This window comes from Anomaloglossus baeobatrachus, chromosome 9 (assembly GCF_048569485.1).
Source record: "Anomaloglossus baeobatrachus isolate aAnoBae1 chromosome 9, aAnoBae1.hap1, whole genome shotgun sequence".
NCBI lineage: Eukaryota > Metazoa > Chordata > Amphibia > Anura > Aromobatidae > Anomaloglossus > Anomaloglossus baeobatrachus.
In genome coordinates this window covers 50508229-50527219 of record NC_134361.1, presented here as the reverse complement: position 1 = coordinate 50527219, position 18991 = coordinate 50508229, and the positions used below count along the sequence as shown (strand labels likewise).

At 44.7% G+C, this 18991-nt stretch overlaps 1 protein-coding gene across 4 annotated transcripts in view; it reads left to right on the top strand.

Moving 5' to 3' along the window:
* The window catches only part of LPAR4 (lysophosphatidic acid receptor 4), an 83983-nt gene extending 65420 nt beyond the window's left edge, over positions 1–18563 (top strand). For all 4 annotated transcript variants that reach the window (XM_075323704.1, XM_075323703.1, XM_075323706.1 and 1 more), the window contains exon 2: positions 14718–18563. In XM_075323704.1, coding sequence (XP_075179819.1) covers positions 14869–15918 — 1050 coding nt within the window. In that variant the 5' untranslated portion in view covers positions 14718–14868 and the 3' untranslated portion in view covers positions 15919–18563. The remainder of the gene's footprint in view (positions 1–14717) is intronic.
* Positions 18564–18991: the final 428 nt, after the last annotated feature.

Below are 18991 nucleotides of genomic sequence, written 5' to 3'. Positions count from 1 at the left end.
CCTGTGTTGAGGACGGCCCATTGATGACATCCAAAACTCTAATTTATATGTGCCAATGCAATGGTGGGCTGTGTAAGAGGGGCTCTTGCTAGGGTAAAGCCAAATTGGCAACTGAATGGGGGCCATATAATGCTATGTCATTTCCCCGCCTGCCATATGAGCAGTGGTTATAGCATAGGAAGAGATGAACAGCCCACTATATACCGTATTTTTCGGACTATAAGACGCACCTGACCATAAGATGCACCCTGGTTTTAGAGGAGGAAAATATGAAAATAAAATTTTAACCAAAAAATGTGGTCATGACACACGGTTATGGGGCAAGGATCTGCTGCTGACACTGTTATGGGGGTAATGTCCCCAAATTCTCTACTAAGGTACCCCATTCTGGTAACGATCCTCCTGCCTTGTATATGATCCTGCTCATATACCCCCATCCTGCTCATATACCCCCATCCATCCTGCTCACATATACCCATCCATCCTGCTCATATACCCCCATCCATCCTGCTCATATACCCCCATCCATCCTGCTCATATACCCCCATCCATCCTGCTCATATACCCCCATCCATCCTGCTCATATACCCGCATCCCTCCTGCTGATATACCCCCATCCATCCTGCTCATATACCCCCATCCATCCCGCTCATATACCCCCATCCATCCCGCTCATATACCCCCATCCATCCCGCTCATATACCCCCATCCATCCCGCTCATATACTCCCATCCATCCTGCCCATATACCCCCATCCTGCTATACACCCCCCATCCTGCTCATATACCCCCATACTGCGCATAATATACCCCCATCTTGCTCATAAAATACCCCCATCCTGGTATATGGCCTGTATCCTGTGGCACAGAAAAAAAAAATAAACATTTATACTCACCTTTCCTCACTCCCTGCAGCACCAATCAGCTTCCTCTCTGTCTCAGCTGCAGCGCCGCTGTGTGGAGCCGTCACCGTTGTCTGCAGCATCGCAATGTCTTCCTGTCTGTGCCGGTCAGCTGATCTGTGTGGACACTAGCGGCGCGCACAGCGATGACGTCATCGCTCTGCTCACCGCTCTCTGCACAGATCAGCTGACCAGCACAGACAGGAAGACATCGCGATGCTGCAGGGGGGACGGCTCCACACATGGTGACGGGTGAGTACACTGATTCACTGCACCCCGCGCTGATAATGATGCACGGGGGGCAGTGAATACAGCCGCATATGATCACTCCAGGCTGTAGTTGCCAGCGGTGATCATGCGGGCCGGCTGTTAATTATGCGCGAACCCCGCCTCATCCCCCCGCCCATCATCCCGCCCACCTGTCAGCGCTGGCTTTAGCGCTAAGAGATGATAAGCGGGAGGATGGGCGTGCATATGAAATGAGCGGGCCCACGTGGTCACGGCAGGCTGCTACAGCCTGCTCCTGCCCCCGATGACCCGCTCCACCGCAGCACCCTCATTCCCCGCAGCCACATTCAGACCATAAAACGCACCCCCCTACTTTCCCCCAACATTTGGGGGGGAAAAAGTTCGTCTTATAGTCCGAAAAATACGGTAGTTATGTAGTCTCTAGCTGCTGACTGGCTGCTATCTTTGCAAGGATGCTCAAAGATGGAAGTCTCACTAAAGGGTCTCTGTCAGCAGATTTCTGCAATTTAACCTGAAGATAGCATGCTACAAGGGTTAAAACAGAGATTACAGCCCTGTGTCTATTATCTCAGTTTTTTGTTTGTTTTTTTACCTGCATTGTTAGCTTAAGCCTGTTATCTTTTTCATTAGTGGGTCTCAGCAGCCAGTTGTAGTCAGACTCTGCTCCCCCTCTGTGATTTAGCAGCTTCTGTCTTTCGAAATGTGGTCTGAAAGCCTAGTGTGGGTGGGGTCAGCTCCCAGAGCTCTGCTACATACAAAATCTAAAATCTTTCAGTGTGTCAGAATGGCTGCAGCCACTAATCTAAGTGATTCATCATTGAACTCAGGGTCTCTTTGCCTAAATCATCCTGGTCTCAGATGAGGAAGCAAAAACCTGCTTACAGATTCCCTTTAAGTTATAAGATTGCCCACTCCTTGGCCCAGAGCCATCACAAACATGAATTTATAGTTTATTCTGAATTATTTTTCCTCTGCTGTTCTGATACCTGCTGCCCAACGATGACTCCTATTTTTGGCCTTGCTCACATTATCATGTAAAGCATGAGAAAACAATTGCAGCATACTGCGCGAGTGCCTTCAAAAAGTGGAGCAGTCGCACCCATACAAGTCTATGAGTGCATGTAAAACATCGGATGCACTTGGATGACATCTCAGTGCAGTCCTATTTACGCCGAGACAGACAATGAATAAGATGGAGAGATTAATATCTCCTTCTTCTCCGCACCTGTGATTAGATACTTGCATGCTAGAGAATCGAATCGCTGTGAATGACACTCTGCTCGCGCTCGTCATTAGCTATCGCATCGGATGTTATACACTCTTGTAACCCCAGCCTTAATGGGACAAGTTCTCTTTAAGAAGAATAAGCTCTTCATACTCTTATATGCTATAAGCAGTATTAACTTAAAGAAACCCAGTATTTACAATATGCTAGACATATAGGTTAGCTTTAAAGACTCCAAAAAAACACCATCTGATGTGTACAGTGTTTGGCTGCGCAAAATGCTCCCTGACTTTCTATTGTTCCTGCTGTTAGTATTTAGTGTACTAAGTAGCTCCTCTGCTGGGTTTTCATCCTTTTCTATTTAAGACCCATCGGAACTCCCATTCACTTCAGCTTTTTAATATCTGTATTTCCCCTTGGGTTTAAATACTCTAATTTTCCCTGGACTGGTGCTGGTTATATTCAGTTCATTCTAGCTCTGAGTGCAAGCAGGTGGCTTGTAGTCATCTGTGGTATCGTTGCTGAAATGTTTCTGAACTTCTACCTGAGTCATCTGTGGATAAGTTCTAATGCACTTTTTCCCACATGTGTCCTCCTTGTGTGTCTTCTTTAGTGTTCAGTGGGGTTGACGAAGACCTCATCCCACCCGTTTCCTATTTGGGGCCCAGCACTATGGATGCCTAGGGGCAGGTTTCCGGCTCTGTGCATAGGTGCGGAACCTATCTAGGGTGGTGATGGACCCCAGGGACTAGAAGTAGCTTTGGTCAGGGGTCACCACCTTCCCCCTTGCCTAGACACAGGGTTTCCCTTTCCTTTTGCAATTTGCTTGGTACTTCCTCGTACCCAGCGTTTTTTTTTTTCTCATGCAGAGTCAGCATGCGGCAATTGGCAGTGTGTCTCAGTTCACATGCAATCATACAAGTCTTATGGGTGAATATGACACATCAGACTAAACTCTGATGTCATCCGAGTGCAGTCCGATAAACACAGAGACAGACAATGGAGACGATGGAGAAATTAATCTCTCCATTTTCTCCAAACCTGTGCTCCGATTTTCACATGCGAGAGAATCGGATCGCCTCGGATTCTATACACCAATGTGACCTCGGCTTAACGCTCATCCATAGAAGCGGTAGGAAGCGGAAATGCCAGAGGCCTGTGGGAATAGTTACAGGACCACGTGGGGAAGAGGCAAAATCCAAGATGTCATATTCAACCTGAGGACTGTGATATTAGTGCTACCACAATGTGTGCTCATTGCACCGGTCTTTAGTAGCAGTCGTTTGTCATAAATATGTAATTTTTTTTTTTTTTTTTAACCTGGTGTAAATGCCGCCATTCTCCGGAATTTGGTGGTGCTTTTCTTTTATTCCAGCGCCTTTCCGTTCCTCAGATATGGCTCTATTCTCCTTGTATATACAGTACATGTAGTATTTTATTATTTTTATATTATTATTATTATTATTATTATTATTATTATTATTATTATTATTATTATTTTATTTTTTATTATTTTAGCCAAATGGGTGTGACCCTTTTTTCCTTTTTACTATGAGTCTTTTTGAGGACAACCAACTAGTCGGCAAAAAAATGTGTGAGCACCATCAGGACTATTAAAAGGATTGTTCCACTATATAAATTTACACAATGATAACATCTGCCATCAGTGTCTTATTAATGGAAGTCTGACAGCTGAGACCCACCAATGCTGGGGGCAGAAGCCTGGTAAATCTTTCATGTATTCGCATGGTCACCTTTCATTATAGTGAACGCCAGATGCAGTAACAGCTGAGCACGGTCACTTCTGACACAGAATTAATGGAGAAATATATCTCCTCTCATCCGTAAATGGGCACCAAATATAATGTGCGGCCCTTGGATTGTGGCAACAGTCTGACATAAGAGGACCATATTGGGGTAAGTTTAATAGATATAAAGGTTTTTTTTGGTTTTTTTCTTATAGTCCTCTTAATCATGAAGAATAAAAGGTCAAATCCAGTGTAGGGGCGCCCTGTCCTAGTCTGCGCAATGTGCTGGACGTCATCTATGTTACGGTCGCCGAGGGGCCGCAAGCATCCGTGAGTGGACCCACTGGGCCATACACCGGACTCCGTTGGAGGAGCTAACCAGTAGCGAACCCTTATACAGGAATTGTCCGACGCAACACAGGGACCCTAAATGCATGACTGCCAGGAACCAGTGGAGGTCGGTTCTTACGGACTGGAAAAGTCTCTTAGGCCGGGGCCACACGGGGATCTACTGCGACCCTCGCATGACACTCGGCTCACACTGGCAGCACAACAGGAGCCGAGTGTCATGCGAGTGTCACTGCGACTGAAGTCCGATCATGTGATCGGACCTTATCTGTGGGGGGCGAGCCGGCGCTGCGGAGGGGCGGGAGGCATTTATCTCCCTCTCTCCTCCGTTGCCGGCTATTGCCATTCTTGCCCTGCACTCGCAGTACACTGGTGTACTGCGAGTGCAGTGCGATTTTTCTCTCGCCCCATAGACTTGAATGGGTGCGAGAGAAACAAGGCTCGCATTGCACCTGCAGCATGCTGTGATTGTTTTCTCGGTCCGATTAGGGCTGAGAAAATAATCACTCATAGGTGCTGGGACATAGAGTAATATTGGTCCTAGTGGAATGCAATAAAACATCGCTTTCCACTCGCTCCGCTTTTCATGCCGTGTGGCTTAGGCTTTAATGTCCGGTGCTGGTGTGCTCAGATGTGGCAGCATGGTGATGGTGACTCGGACTTGACAGTACGGAGGTGGTGACTCAGACATGGAGGCACGGAGGTGTGGTAGTGATCAGGCTCTAGGACGAGACACCGGTTAGGAACACAAGACTGGTACTAGGACACAACAAGCAGAACTAGACACAGTAACGTAATGGGACCTGAGAACTAGCAATGCCTTAACTAATAGGTAACGTTGCTCAGGTGCCTCCCCTAAGGGGAGGCAGACTTAAATAACTTCAGGGTAATGGGTGACCTCAGGAAACCGTTCCCAGTAATGATACTCCGGCCCTTTTTAAGAAAGGGGGCGTGGCCATATGCACACCTTACAGGCACTCACAGAAGTCCTATGCGTGGCAGACCACGGGGCAGGAGAGGAGCGCGTGGAGCTGCTGGGCAGGTGAGGAGAGTGGTGACACCATGGAGGCCTGGGAGTGGGGGTGCCGCACTGGGACTAGGACAGGGTGGTACAATCTACATGGGGGAAGAGCCGTCATGTCCCGCACAGACCGGACAGGAGAGGGCCCATTCTTGTACTTGAGTTTTGAAGATTTAGAACTTATCTGGTTGGAAAAACAATATCCAGGGAAGCATAAAGCCTTTCTTTCTGGAGGGTCTCGCCATGTTTTAAGCTTTTATCTTGCTTTCCAGCTGTATTGATTGATAGAATAACTCATACAGTGTAAAGCGTGCCACCCCTACAATAATAAAGTGTACGTTGTCGTAGGATCAGTGACACCAAATCCATCCGCCTCTTTGAACATGTGCTAAACACACTGATTTATGGCCTTCAGTATCCAAAGGGATCCTTGTGGTATTTTAATCCTTTAGGAATGTTGAGGTAAATATCCAAGTCCTATGGGATTCCTAATCGGACTTTTTAGGAATGGGTAGAATAAATGCAGAAATGTGTCAGATAACAGCTGGCTGCTCGTAGCCTTGTCCAACGCCAACGTATGGGGAAATGCACATTTGCCGTGTATAGCGCTAGGGTCACTTTACAGCCTTCTTTGTGCTTGTTGCGATGCAATGGACATAATTGCTTTCCTAAAAATAATTTTTAGCCAATTAAATATAGGATAAGATGTCACTCGCTTCCATTCTTTTGCCAACTGCATACCTAAAAATTGTGATACCCAAACAATGCCCCAAGACTAAAGAACATAAGAGGGGAATTTATTAATCCTGTCCTAAACTTTAGCCTAAAATTAGATGAGACAGAACATGTACAAATTTTCTCATGGTGGCACATATGGGGTGAATAATTTAGTCCTTCTTGCTGGACACATTTAACACTTTTCGCTGCCTTTTAAGGGTATGTGCACACGTTGCGTTCTGGCTTGACAAATAAAACGCTGCATTTTGGATGTATTTTAAATACAGAGTGGATGCAGAATGGATGCGTTCTGGATGCTTGCTCCAAGCATCCAAAACGCACAAAAGAAGTGACCTGTTGCGTTTTAGAATGCATTGATTATGTAAATAAAAAATTTGGCATGCAAAACGCTGCGTTTCAAAACTTAACGTGCGCATGGAATTTCCTTAATTCTCATAGACTTTGCTGGGGACGCAGAAGTACGCTGCAGTTCAAAACGCTGTGTAAACGCATGTCGATATGCAACGTGCGCACAGACCCTTAGGGTATAAAACGGATACGTGCAATGTGAGGGGAAAAATTGGACTGAAGAAACAAGGGCCAAATAACCAGGGAACTTCCCAGACTGATAATATCAGCCCCCAGCTGTCTGCTTTACCTTGGCTGGTTATCAAAACTAGAAGGGCTCCCACGTTGTTTGTTTTGTTTTTTGTTTTTGTTTTTTTTTATACTATTTATTCATTTATTGGATTAAACAAAGAAACAAAGATAAAAAAAACCGCACCCTTTTAGTGCCACAATACGCAAGTGAGTGTAGGTGCGGGATTCATGCAAAACAATTCAGCTATGTGAAAGCCTGAACAAACACTGATTGTTTCCACATACCCTTGAGGGATGGAGAAGGCCTTTTTTTTATAATTTTGCCTTATATACAAGTCAGGGAAGGTACAAGTACAGGGAATGTTTTCTAACTTTTTTTTTTTTTCCTTTAAAATCCATTTTATCTTTTAGTTTTGAATGTTTTAGGGTATTGTCGTGGGGTCCATCTCCGATATCACACAATCAACAGAGCGAGAGATGATTGAACCATCAAAGAACAATTATTTCAAGCAAGTCAGAAGGTCCATCAAATAATCCACCACACAGAGGGTAAAGTAGTCCAGTAATGGGATAAATGTCCTTGGGATCAGTCACAATCCTCCAGCAGTCATTTTCCAGGGAAATCGGGGGTTTTCACAGTCTTTCTGGGGTGTCAGCTTCTCCTTCAGAGGATCGATCTTACTCCTTCTCTCTTGTTTTTCTCAGCAAGAATCAAGAATCTCCCAGGTAAGCAGAGAGTTTAGGTGGATCCCAGGCCCCCCTCCCCCAGATTTAGGGACAAAAGCCCGGCAGGAGGTGATTAAGCTGCAAACAAGACAATGTACACACAAGGAATACACAGAATGGACAGAGCACCACGCCTAGAATACGAACCTACACAAAATTATACACAACCCCCCATATTCCACCATCACAGGTATGTCTACATGATCAGTGTTTCTTCAGGCTTTTCACGCAACTGAATTTCCTGCAACTCTTCTTACTTTTGTGGGGGGGGGTTTTATCAGCTTTTACATGCTTTTTTTTTTTTAATGTCTCAATAAAGTTGATTGAAAGACAGGAAGATGAATCAGGAAGTTGACCAAAGCAATGTCCTGCCCTCCCCTACATATTATACACTTGCACTTCATGTGGCCCTAATGGGTGTTTTTAGTATTGTTTAACCTAATAAATAAGTAATTGAAAATGAAATGGGGTTCCCCGCTATTTTTGATAACCAGCCAAGGTAAAATAGACATCTGAGAACTGATATTACCTTGTCTTGGCTTACTATTTCTTGGCTTTTGAATGGTTGGACGGACTTCATTTCATATTCTTCCAACTGTCATGGCCTCACATGATGCAATTTGGCAATGTTCTTGGCCGAGAGACCACTATGGATGATGCTGTTTCTCTTTTTTCTTCGGAAAATCTTCTTCAAGGCTGCTCCTCGATTTGAACCAATGACCTTTCACTTGGGAATAAACCTAAAAATACACTGAACTATTAGAAAATGTGAGGAAAGGTTGTAATTTGTAGTATACAGGAAGAAAAAAAATCCACCACCAGGAGCAAAATGATAACCGTGCAGTGAGATGACAATGATAGGGTAAATAGTTACAAGTCAGATTTATGTATGGGATAGCCAAGATGATTGTCTATAAAATGAAGGTAGCCTCACTCTCAAAGCTGTAGTGGATGGTGAGATATGGAGCCTCAAAGTAAAAAGTTCAAAAGATTGTTACCCTTTTTGCTAGTCAGTGTATATATGCCTTTTTTGCCATGAATTCTGGGCCATTTGCTTGCTTAAAAGGGTTGAACATTAATAGTTATTTAAGTTGAGCAAAAAGATTTTCATGATCTGGTTATAGCTTTTTGGTAACCTTACCAAAGCCCTGTGGACCACTTCCTACCTGCCAGTAACCCAGGGCTTTCTTCTAAATAGTACAAATGGTGCTATTTTATTCTGCAATAAATAGCTCTCCTTCAGAGGAAGGGAAACTAATTAGCATAATTTTTATCCAGGGAGCTTTGTCAGCTTAGAAGATTCTGTACACCAGCTGGTGTATTCTACTAAAAGAAACCTTGTCCTAGTGGAAAGACAACCCTACCCATAAGGGTCTCCATAGTTATTCAAATTAATTAGATCTGAACTGCAGGAGCAAGAGTTGAGGTGTTGCTCCACTCTGTACACTGTGTACATCCGGTCGTTGTGGAGTTTGGGGCAGGAGACCTATGGCCGGTGTGGACATTGCCATCCGATCTCAAGCCATGAATGTCCGACATAAAATTGGCCTTACATTGTGTAACGCTCAGCCGGTGTAGGGGCAGCGAACGAGTTTAGTGAACTCACTGGACCATTGGCAGGACCCAGGCTTACCCTTTTAGTGGGATGGCTTAACTAAGCACCCACCACGAGGCGGACGCCAGGTTCCACTCCCAGTGAAGTGACCGGGACTGTGGCAGCTGACCACCAGGGCAGGTGATGGACTCAGGAATGGATGGGTGCCAGCAAGGTGACTGAGCCAGGTTTGACAGGCAGGTACAGACAGGAATGGTGGGCCTGGCAGGCATAGACTGGTATGAGAAGGCAGGTACTTAAGCTACTAGCTAGGTAGCAAACTGGAGACTGACTGAATAACTAGGTGTTGCACAGGCACCCCCCCTAATGGCAGGATGCCTTAAATGCACTGTGCCTCGTGGGTCCTTTAAGAGGAGAGCCTGTGTGTGTGTGTGTGTGTGTACATGTCTTAGGTGCACTCCTGAGAACCCTGTGCAGCATGTGTACCGTCCCGCAGGCTCGGCCGGCTGCCGAGCCGCTTGGATCTGTGTCATATGGTGGGTGGCTCGAGCTCCTCACGGACCCGGGGGTCACATCGCTCTGCAAAGGGGTTGGCGCTACATGCAGGGACTTCGGTGGGTAGTTCCACGGCCGGGGCCACGGTTGTTTGTTAGGGGTGTAAGTTCGTGATGCCACCCACGGGTTGTGGTGAATGGATGGACACCACCGCTGCCATTAACTAGGCCTCCCGGGAACGGTGTTGCGCAGCTTGGTGTTGACCCCTCTGTGGGTAGGGGAGTGATGGTCCAGGGGGCCCGAGGGAGGTGCTGAGGTGGGGGAGCGGGTGCATGCTGGGTGCTGGTGCGGCGCGGTGCGCGGCCCGAAGACACTGGTGTACTCACTATGACACAACACACTGGAGTCTCTGGTAAACCAAACGGGATGATGAACGGGGCCCGCGGCCGGCTGCAGCTTCTCCCTTAACAGGTTGGTGGTTTCCACCTTTCTCCTGCACCTCCTTAATGTAAATGGTATGACTCCTATGCCTAAGCACCGGTAGTCCGCTCCCCGGCTTGCTGGGTGTCGGGAGAGCCCTGTTTGCCCGCAGACGCTGGCCCCTTGGGTCTCTATGCCTTGGCGGTGGCTTTACCCTAATGGTTGGGCTGTTGTCTTCAGTCGGGTCTTGTGTGGGAAAGGTCCTAAAGTCCAGTCCTCAATCAGTTGATTTGACTCGGCCCGGTAGTTTCTGGGCTTCGTACTGGGTCTGAGTACCCCTCCTGGTGCTCCGGTTTCCAATCTGCTCCCCGGTTCGGTACCGGCGGGCCACCACCCGACCCCAGTCCCTACGGTTCCACCGGCTGTAATCCCAGCTCCTGCAGGCAGCCACCACCATCTGCCTCCTTGCCAGAGGTGACTGGGCTCCAACCCAGACACCTGGTAGACTATGGCAGGCCTGGTCACAGGTCTGCCCTTGAACTTGACTTCTCTCCTCTACTGTCAAGACTAATCATCTACCCTCAACTCCAGGCCTGTGAACTCCTCGGTGGGCGGGTCAACAGCTTGCTCTGCCCCCTGGTGTGGACATCAAAACTGGAGGGTGGTGACAAGGTTTTGAAGTTTGGCTGCTGTCACCTTTTTAGGGAGGGGGGTGTGTGTGCATGGGACTACCTGGGACGACCTGACTAGTCCAGGGCGTCACACATGTACAGGGCCCGGAATGAGAAGGAGGAAGCAGCACATGTGCATGGCCGGGGGAGTGTGAGGGAAGACGCAACCAGGCCGGGACAGTGAGTAAGTCAGTGCAGAGACGCCAGCGCTACACATTCAACTCCCCCCCCCCCCCCCCCTCCCCCGAGTAGAAGCTCTATGTAAGAAATATGTATGTTCAATCCCATAAGAACTGGGGGATGACTATTGGGTCAAGTGTATAGAGTGAGGTTTCACGGTACATCTGGTGAGTTCTAATGATTCCAGGAGCAGATGTGGCAGAAGTCTTTCCTATAAAGTCATTTGGTATGTATGGACACAACATTGTTTCACTGAACCGTGCAGAATCTAGGCCCGTCATGTGCGACCTCCACTGTTGTTCTCTGCAGGCAGATATGTATATACTGATATTTATACTTTGGGACCTGATTCCAGTTACAGCCGAGCATAAACATGTTTTATAATTGTTGGACTCCAGACCGGAGCGCACTGTAATCCCAGTCTATAGAACAGATTTTAAGTTGTTTAATGTCACTAAGCTTTGCCAGAGCTTGTGTTGCTCTATCCTGAAATGCCTTTTGGTTTTAAAGTTAAACCTCTACTTATATCAAATAACCACACGAAACTCACTTAGATTCCCCTATTATTATATTGCTATGGCTGACCATCATTTTTTTTTTTATCATGCATCTGGCCTCCTTGGCTTAACTATGTACACGTGTATAGTTGTTTTCTCACCACACGGTCATCTAGAGAACCATATAGAAGTATAATCCAAGTTCTAGAAGACACAAGGCTTATATATACAGAAAATAGCACATATAGTACTCACATAAAGTTAGTGATATTTAGCTTTTGGTTGAAAGTTATGAAAAACGTAAAAAGTCCACGCTACAGTGATGTTTTAACATGAAAGTCGACCATTTAAGTAGAAGCAGCAATGGTGATTTCCTCATCTCAAACAATTTATTGAAACAAAAGCCAACAACAGTGGTGGGTATATCCCCCCCAAAAAATGTCAATGTCTCAGTAACTTCACATGTGGCCTTGAGCATCATTTAGCTTGACAACAATGTCTCCTGCTTTTCACAACTCAAGTTATTGTCTGCTGAGGCATGGCCTCTTCTTGAAGGTTGGCCCTTCAGATTATTGAGGTTCTGGGGTACAGAGTTTTGAGCCTCTACATGGCGACTTAGCTGATATCATAGGTTTTCTATGGGATTCAGGTCTGGAGAAAGTGTTGGCTGCTCCATTTGATATCTTCCAGTCTCCAACAGCCCTTCCTAATGATGTAATCTCGATGAGCTGGAACATTGTTGTCCATGAAGACGAAAATAGGTCTGTGTTGTTCGTGCAGAGACACAATGACTGGATTAATGATGTTATTCATGTAGTAGGGGCTGTCACTGTACCATTCACAAAGCGTAGGGCAGTTCTGCATTGACTAGACACATCGGTTCACACTGTAACACCATGACCACCAAAGGCTCATCTGGTGACAACAGTGGCTGATGCATAGCGCTCTTCTTGACATCTCCATCATCGTTGGCAGCCATCATTTCGGCTCAGTGTGAATAGACTTTCATCGGTGATCAGCACTGAGGCCCACTGGTCCCTCACCCAGCAAGATCATGACGCCTGTGCCTGGTGGTTGGTCAGGTACCCTTGTAGTTCGTCTAGCACGCACACCACACTGATGTAAATGGTTTCAAATGGTCTGACGTAACACTTGGGTGCCTTTTTACCTTCTTTAAATGTGCCTGGAGTTGCGTGACATTCATCAACCTGTTACGAAGGGAATTGTTCACACTGAAGGGATCATCCAGTATGGGATGTGGCCAAAGGCCGTCCACTTCTCTTCTCTGCCTTTCTGTGCCTCTTCCAGTCGTCTCTCTGTATCTCTGTTGCAATCTGTTGATGACACTTTGTGACATTCTAAGCTCAGTGGACACTTCCGTCTAAGAACATCCTGCTTGAAGCCTCGCAATGGCGCAGTACTGTTGGTCAATTGTTAGGTGTTGTCTTGGTCTCATGATGTCAAAATGTGAACAGCATGAGGAGCACTGCAGTGTTTTATATGAATTCTAATTGAACCCTGACATTTATTGGGTATTTATGGATTAAACACCTGTTGTGAATTTTGCCATTAAGCTCCTTGTTGGACAGCAGGTTGTGCACAAAGTACTGAAACATTGAAAAGTTTGATTGTGCATCCAAAAGTTTAGAGAAGGTCAAATTTAAGTTCATCTGAAAAGGTTAGAGGGCGTCTTAGGATCATCCTGAAATTTTTACCCGAAAGCCAAATATCCCTACATTTTTCAGTAATGTATATCCATCAGAGTGTGCATGGACTTTACCGTAAAAGGAATCAGTTATGTTGAATAATGCTATTAAACTACAGATAAGGGGTAAGTCTGCAGTGAACATTAACAGCGTTACAAAGGTGCCCGACCGCTGTACTGAAAGTGCAGCAGCTGGGAGAAAATTAACTTTATTCCTACCAGGAACTTCTGGATTTCAGTCATGCAGGCGTACCGGCACGGCTACAGTCACCGCTAACAGCACTGTGAGTGGCCACTTTAAGCATGCCCTGGGACTGCACATCAGTGTAGAGCCAACTGTAAGTCAATGCCCCACATCACCCTTAGGCCCCTTACACATTGCGTTTTTGTCTACGTCCACAGGTCCCGTCGGGGCATCCGTCCGGACCGCCCCTCCCCCACTCTGCAAAGCGTGCTCCAGACGCATGCGCCCGACAGGGCCATTCACTGTTATGGAGCGCTCTGCGTTAGCGTGTGCTTTGTTTTGTGTACATATACGTTTCTGCAGACGGACACCCGAACGTAGGTGGTCTACGTTCGGGTGTCCGTCTGCAGAAACGTATATGTGCACAAAATGGCACAAAACAGAGCACACGCTAACGCAGTGCGCTCCATAACAGTGAATGGCCCTGTCGGGCGCATGCGTCCGGAGCACGCTTTGCAGAGTGGGGGAGGGGCGGTCCGGACGGATGCCGCGACGGGACCTGTGAACGTAGACAAAAACGCAATGTGTAAGGGGCCTTACAGGCGCAGGGCAGATCAAAGTGCACTTGCGCAGGACCTCAGTGCAGGCGAGTGTGTATGACGTGGGATGCGGCATGCACGCCGCCTTCAGAAGGAGAACAAAGATGGCCGAAAGAGGAGGTGCCGGTTCTAGAGAATGGCGCCACCTATTTGACCAGTCTGCACCGCAGCGACCCCCTAGGTGAGTATTATAAAGTGTTTGTTTATGTTTTACATAGCGGCCTGGGCTCTTATATACAGCATGTTAGAATGGTGGCCACAGCTTATAGGCTCCAAATCTACTGACAGGTTCCCTTTTAAGTCTTTAAAAAATAAATTAAAAAATGGGGTGGTACTACTAATTTCCCAAACTGATTGACAGACTTCCGATCTTAAAAAAATCAAAAAAGTGGACAGAATCCCGGAAGTATTTTCCATATATTTTATTCCATGAAAAACGTATGCAATGTTTCGCCCTACAAATGGGCTTTTTCAGGCTTCAGATCTTAGACGTTTATGCTATATACAAGCAATAACTAACTTATACATTTGTTATATTTGAAAGGTCGCGACTTGAATTCCCAACCATTCGGAGAATGAAACATAATGTTGCCTCTTCTAGTGAAGACCTAATGGAAAGGGGGCTGTAAAATGTAGGGGGTTCTTTTCATTAAAGTTTCTGGGTGTTTTTTGCTAGTAGTTAATCAAGCTTGCTGTAGACGTGCGCACTACAGTTTTATGGCATTAGAAAGTGGACAACCCCTTCCACTTGCTAGGACTTGGCTTGATGATAATTACTAATCTTAAGTATTCTGACTGTATAAATGTAAAATGCATATGTTCCAAAATGCATTTAACACTTTTTTTAATTATTTTATTATTTTGTTTTTCTTTTAGACTTCCAAAATGTGTTATGGAGGAGAAGACACATTTGAACATGGCCTTCTTTTTCCCCTCGTAGCCATGCCATGCCAAGATTGCTCCTAAAATATTCTATGGGTACAGTTAGAATCCGTAGAGGATTCAGCAGAACATTCTGGAGCTTGGAATGGGAAACTACAGCAATACGACCTGCTCCATCGATGACTCTTTCAAGTACAACCTCTACGGAGTGGTTTATAGCATAGTATTCGTCTTGGGATTGATCACAAACTGTGCTTCTTTCTGCGTCTTCTGCTTCAGAATGAAGATGCACAACGAGACTGCCATTTACATGACCAACCTTGCCGTGTCTGACCTACTGTTTGTATTCACACTTCCTTTTAAAATATTTTATAATTTCAACCGCCATTGGCCCTTTGGTGACACTTTGTGCAAAATATCAGGCACGGCATTCTTGACAAACATCTATGGAAGCATGCTTTTCCTTACATGTATCAGTGTAGATCGATTTCTGGCAATCGTTTACCCATTCCGTTCTCGAACCATTAGGACGAGAAGAAATTCTGCCATTGTTTGTGCCGGAGTTTGGATTTTAGTCCTCAGTGGAGGCATTTCCGCATCCCTTTTCTCTACCACCAATGTGTCCAACACGACCACCACTTGTTTCGAAGGCTTCTCGAAAAGCATCTGGAAAACTTATTTGTCGAAAATCACCATGTTTATCGAAGTGGTTGGATTTCTTATACCCTTGCTCCTCAATCTTACCTGCTCCTCTTTGGTTTTAAGGACACTGAGGAAACCGGCGACCTTGTGTCAGATAGGAACCAACAAAGAGAAAGTTCTGAAGATGATCATCGTCCACGTCGCCATCTTCGTCGTGTGTTTCGTGCCCTACAATTCCATCCTCTTTCTTTATGCCTTGGTACGCTCACAGGCGATAGCCAACTGCTCAATTGAGAGATTCGCACGGACCATGTATCCGATTACCTTGTGTATCGCGACGATGAACTGCTGTTTTGACCCTTTTGTATATTATTTCACTTCCAAATCTTTTCAAAAGTCCTTTAACATCAACCCTATAATCAAGATGGATAACCTCTTCAAGATCGACTCGGCAACGAAAATTACTTTGCCGATAACGCACGAAGAACTAACTGAGCAAATGAACATTAACAACGGAGGGGATTTGATGTCGGAGTCTGTTTTTAAGGACTAGAGTTCCATGTAATGTTACAAAATGGGACAAAATGTCTCTAACGGATGGGACTATAATTTATAAAGGAAGCTTTGAGCTATGTGGTCAGTATTCTAGATGGTATAAATGTGTACAAAATAGAATTTTTAATTTAAATAGATATATATGGTCTGGTATTCTGTAAAAAAAAGTTCACACAAAAAAAGTTTTAATGTTTTTGTGTAAATATGCATTATGAAGTATTGTAGATGGATGTGTCATACTGTCAGTATTTTGGTATTTACACCATTTTGAATGTGAAAAAGAAAAAAAAAAAACTAAAAAAAAAAAAATATTACACACACAAATACGGTGATTGCTCTAATTTATCGTGCTTTTACGTAAATGTCAAGAATAGTAAATCTGAACTAGTAAATTTATGGGACAGTTTACTCCTATATATCCAGACAACTACCGAGGACCTGGTTACACAGATACAGACCATTGGTTGTTATGTCAATGTCAAATTTTAATTTTAACCCTTTAAAGAAAAAGGATTAAGGGAATTGTACATGGAGCTTTTATTGTTGACTGCCTTAGGCCAATTTCACATGTCCATGCTCGGAATTGAATAATTGGCCTTAACGCAGGGTCTCCAGACTTGAGCTAAAAGCCCCATAGGTATATATGTATGAGACAGATGACTCAGGTTAGGAAACCCAGCAGTCAGACTAGGTATTCCGATCATAGCATGGACCATGAACACCTTAATTTCAAGCATCATAATTTAATTGGAAAATGTTTGTCCTTCCCTCCCCTCCTTCACTGGAGTGGTAACCATGTCTGCTCCCTGCCCCTAGCAAAATACTTACAAGCCGCCATCATCTGCGCAGTTAGGCTTGGTATTCAGCTCAAAGCATGGATCATGAACACTGGTCCACCTTAATTTTAAGTATCACAAATGAATCGGAAAATATTTTTCCTTCCCTCCTCCTCTTCACTGGAGTGGTAACAATATCTGTTCCCTGCCCTTAGCAAAATTCTTAGAAGTCACCACCATCTGCTCTTCCCGGTACTGCTCCTCTCCATTTCTGCCATCTTGTCACAGCAGCTCCTGACTGTCTGGAAGTCAGAGCTATCGATCACAAGTTCTCAATGTAACTCTATGAGAGCCTCATTCTGGCCTTTTGGCTCTCATAGACTTACAGTAAGAAGTGACCTCCTGCCCGCCCAGCAAACACTGGAGCGATCCGGAAGGTCACAATCAGCAGAAGAGGACCAGAGCGGTGCCAAGAACATAACAAGACGGCAGCTGGTAAGTATATCCCTAGGGGCAGGGAACTTACATTTGTAATACAACTCCGGCCCGGAAATAAAAAAAAAAATAATCCTGGAATGGTGCTTAAAGTTCAGTATCGATATCTTAGGCTTTGTTCAAATATTCTAGACTTTCATTTTGTGTTTTAGGAACAGATGAATGGAATAAGTGATCCATTGTAAATGGAGGCAGAATGGTCCCATTGATTATTATGGGGTCCCTTTTTGGAATCTGTCTTTAAAACTGCCAAACGCCTGCATGCACAACTATATTTTATTTATTTTTTGCATTGTGAACAAACTCAATCCATTCGAACTCCAAAATAATCAATGGGGCCAATCTACTTAGTTTTGCAGAACTGATTGTTAATAAGACGGAATAGATAAATGGACATGTGAACACAGTCTAATATTGTGATGCACCAACCCTTGTCATTGACCCCTTCTTCAGACTGCATAGACACGGTCTTACTTAATATGGCCACTGATGGAAGGGATTTGACCAGACCCATCCATCCTCCTCCTCCTATTCAAAAACACTGCACATAAGTTAGTTTTTGGAGGAGGCTACCTCTCCATCAGTGGTCATACTAAGGTGGCAATGCTGATCATGGCTGTGAAAAAAGACCTTATTGACAAGGGGTAGACCCTGATCTTGTAATTGGTTTATGTTGTTATTTTACTGTTTTCTGTATAATAAAGGCAACCTGTTATGTTATGTCCCCAAACACTGGGACACTGCTGAGCCGGCTGTCAATCAATGCCGCGGCGAGATTACAGCCACAGCTCACGATGTACTGAGCAGTGACCGAAGTCTCACCTTTCTGACTGAAAGATGGAGGCTGCCTGGAGGAATAAAGCTCATTTCCTCCCAGTAGCCGCCAGCAGCATGCCTTTAGAACACTCTTAACCCCATATCTGCAAGTAAATAGCATTTTTTTACATGACCCGTTTATACAAAGTGAATAACTCTTATGTTGTCAGTTTACAAATAAATACTGTTTAGAAGTTCTATGCTCTTTTTGGCAAATTTAAGCTTAGTGGTAACAAGACCAAAACACGCCAATTATTGGTTGGTCTATTATGTATAAAAAAAGCATTCAATGTCCAAGTGGGATGTAGAAAAATACATTTATTACGCCCAATTGAGAAGTGCTATGTTTTGATTTGAGTATAGGTCTTCATCTACCATGATGACTTTTTGCATGATTGTGTGATAAAGGCCCCTACTAGGTAGAAACGTAGTATTGAGCGGAATAAATTCTTGTTTCTTTATTCTACAAATCACTTGGACTTTTTTTTTTTTATTATTTTTTACATGATCAATGCCTTGATTATCTGTTAAAAATAAAATTCCCATTTGCCACAAATTTTTGACAATTCTTGCATCTCGTAAACACAGCACAGATTCGGTGCCATTTCGCTGTCAGGCTCGTTCATTTAGAACTGGAATGATCTCTGTATTCTTTCACAATGGCGTAGCTGAGTGTTTGTCTGCAGATTGGACATCCATTGTGTCGTCAGCCTGAGAATGAAAAGCTCTGGCCTCACAGGAAGGAACATGAGGGGGCGATTTTTTTTTTTTATGTTTTTTTAAACAATGAAGGAAATTCCTACAAAAGATGTTTTAGATTCTTAGAAAACCAACACATATTAAATTATCTTTTATGGCTCTGGATGTTTATTAGATTTGTTCTCTAATTATATTTTATGGTCTGCATACATAAAATCTGCTGGAAATAACTTGTGAATGTCAATGGACCAGGCATTACGATAGCACAAACGTCTTATTATTGTC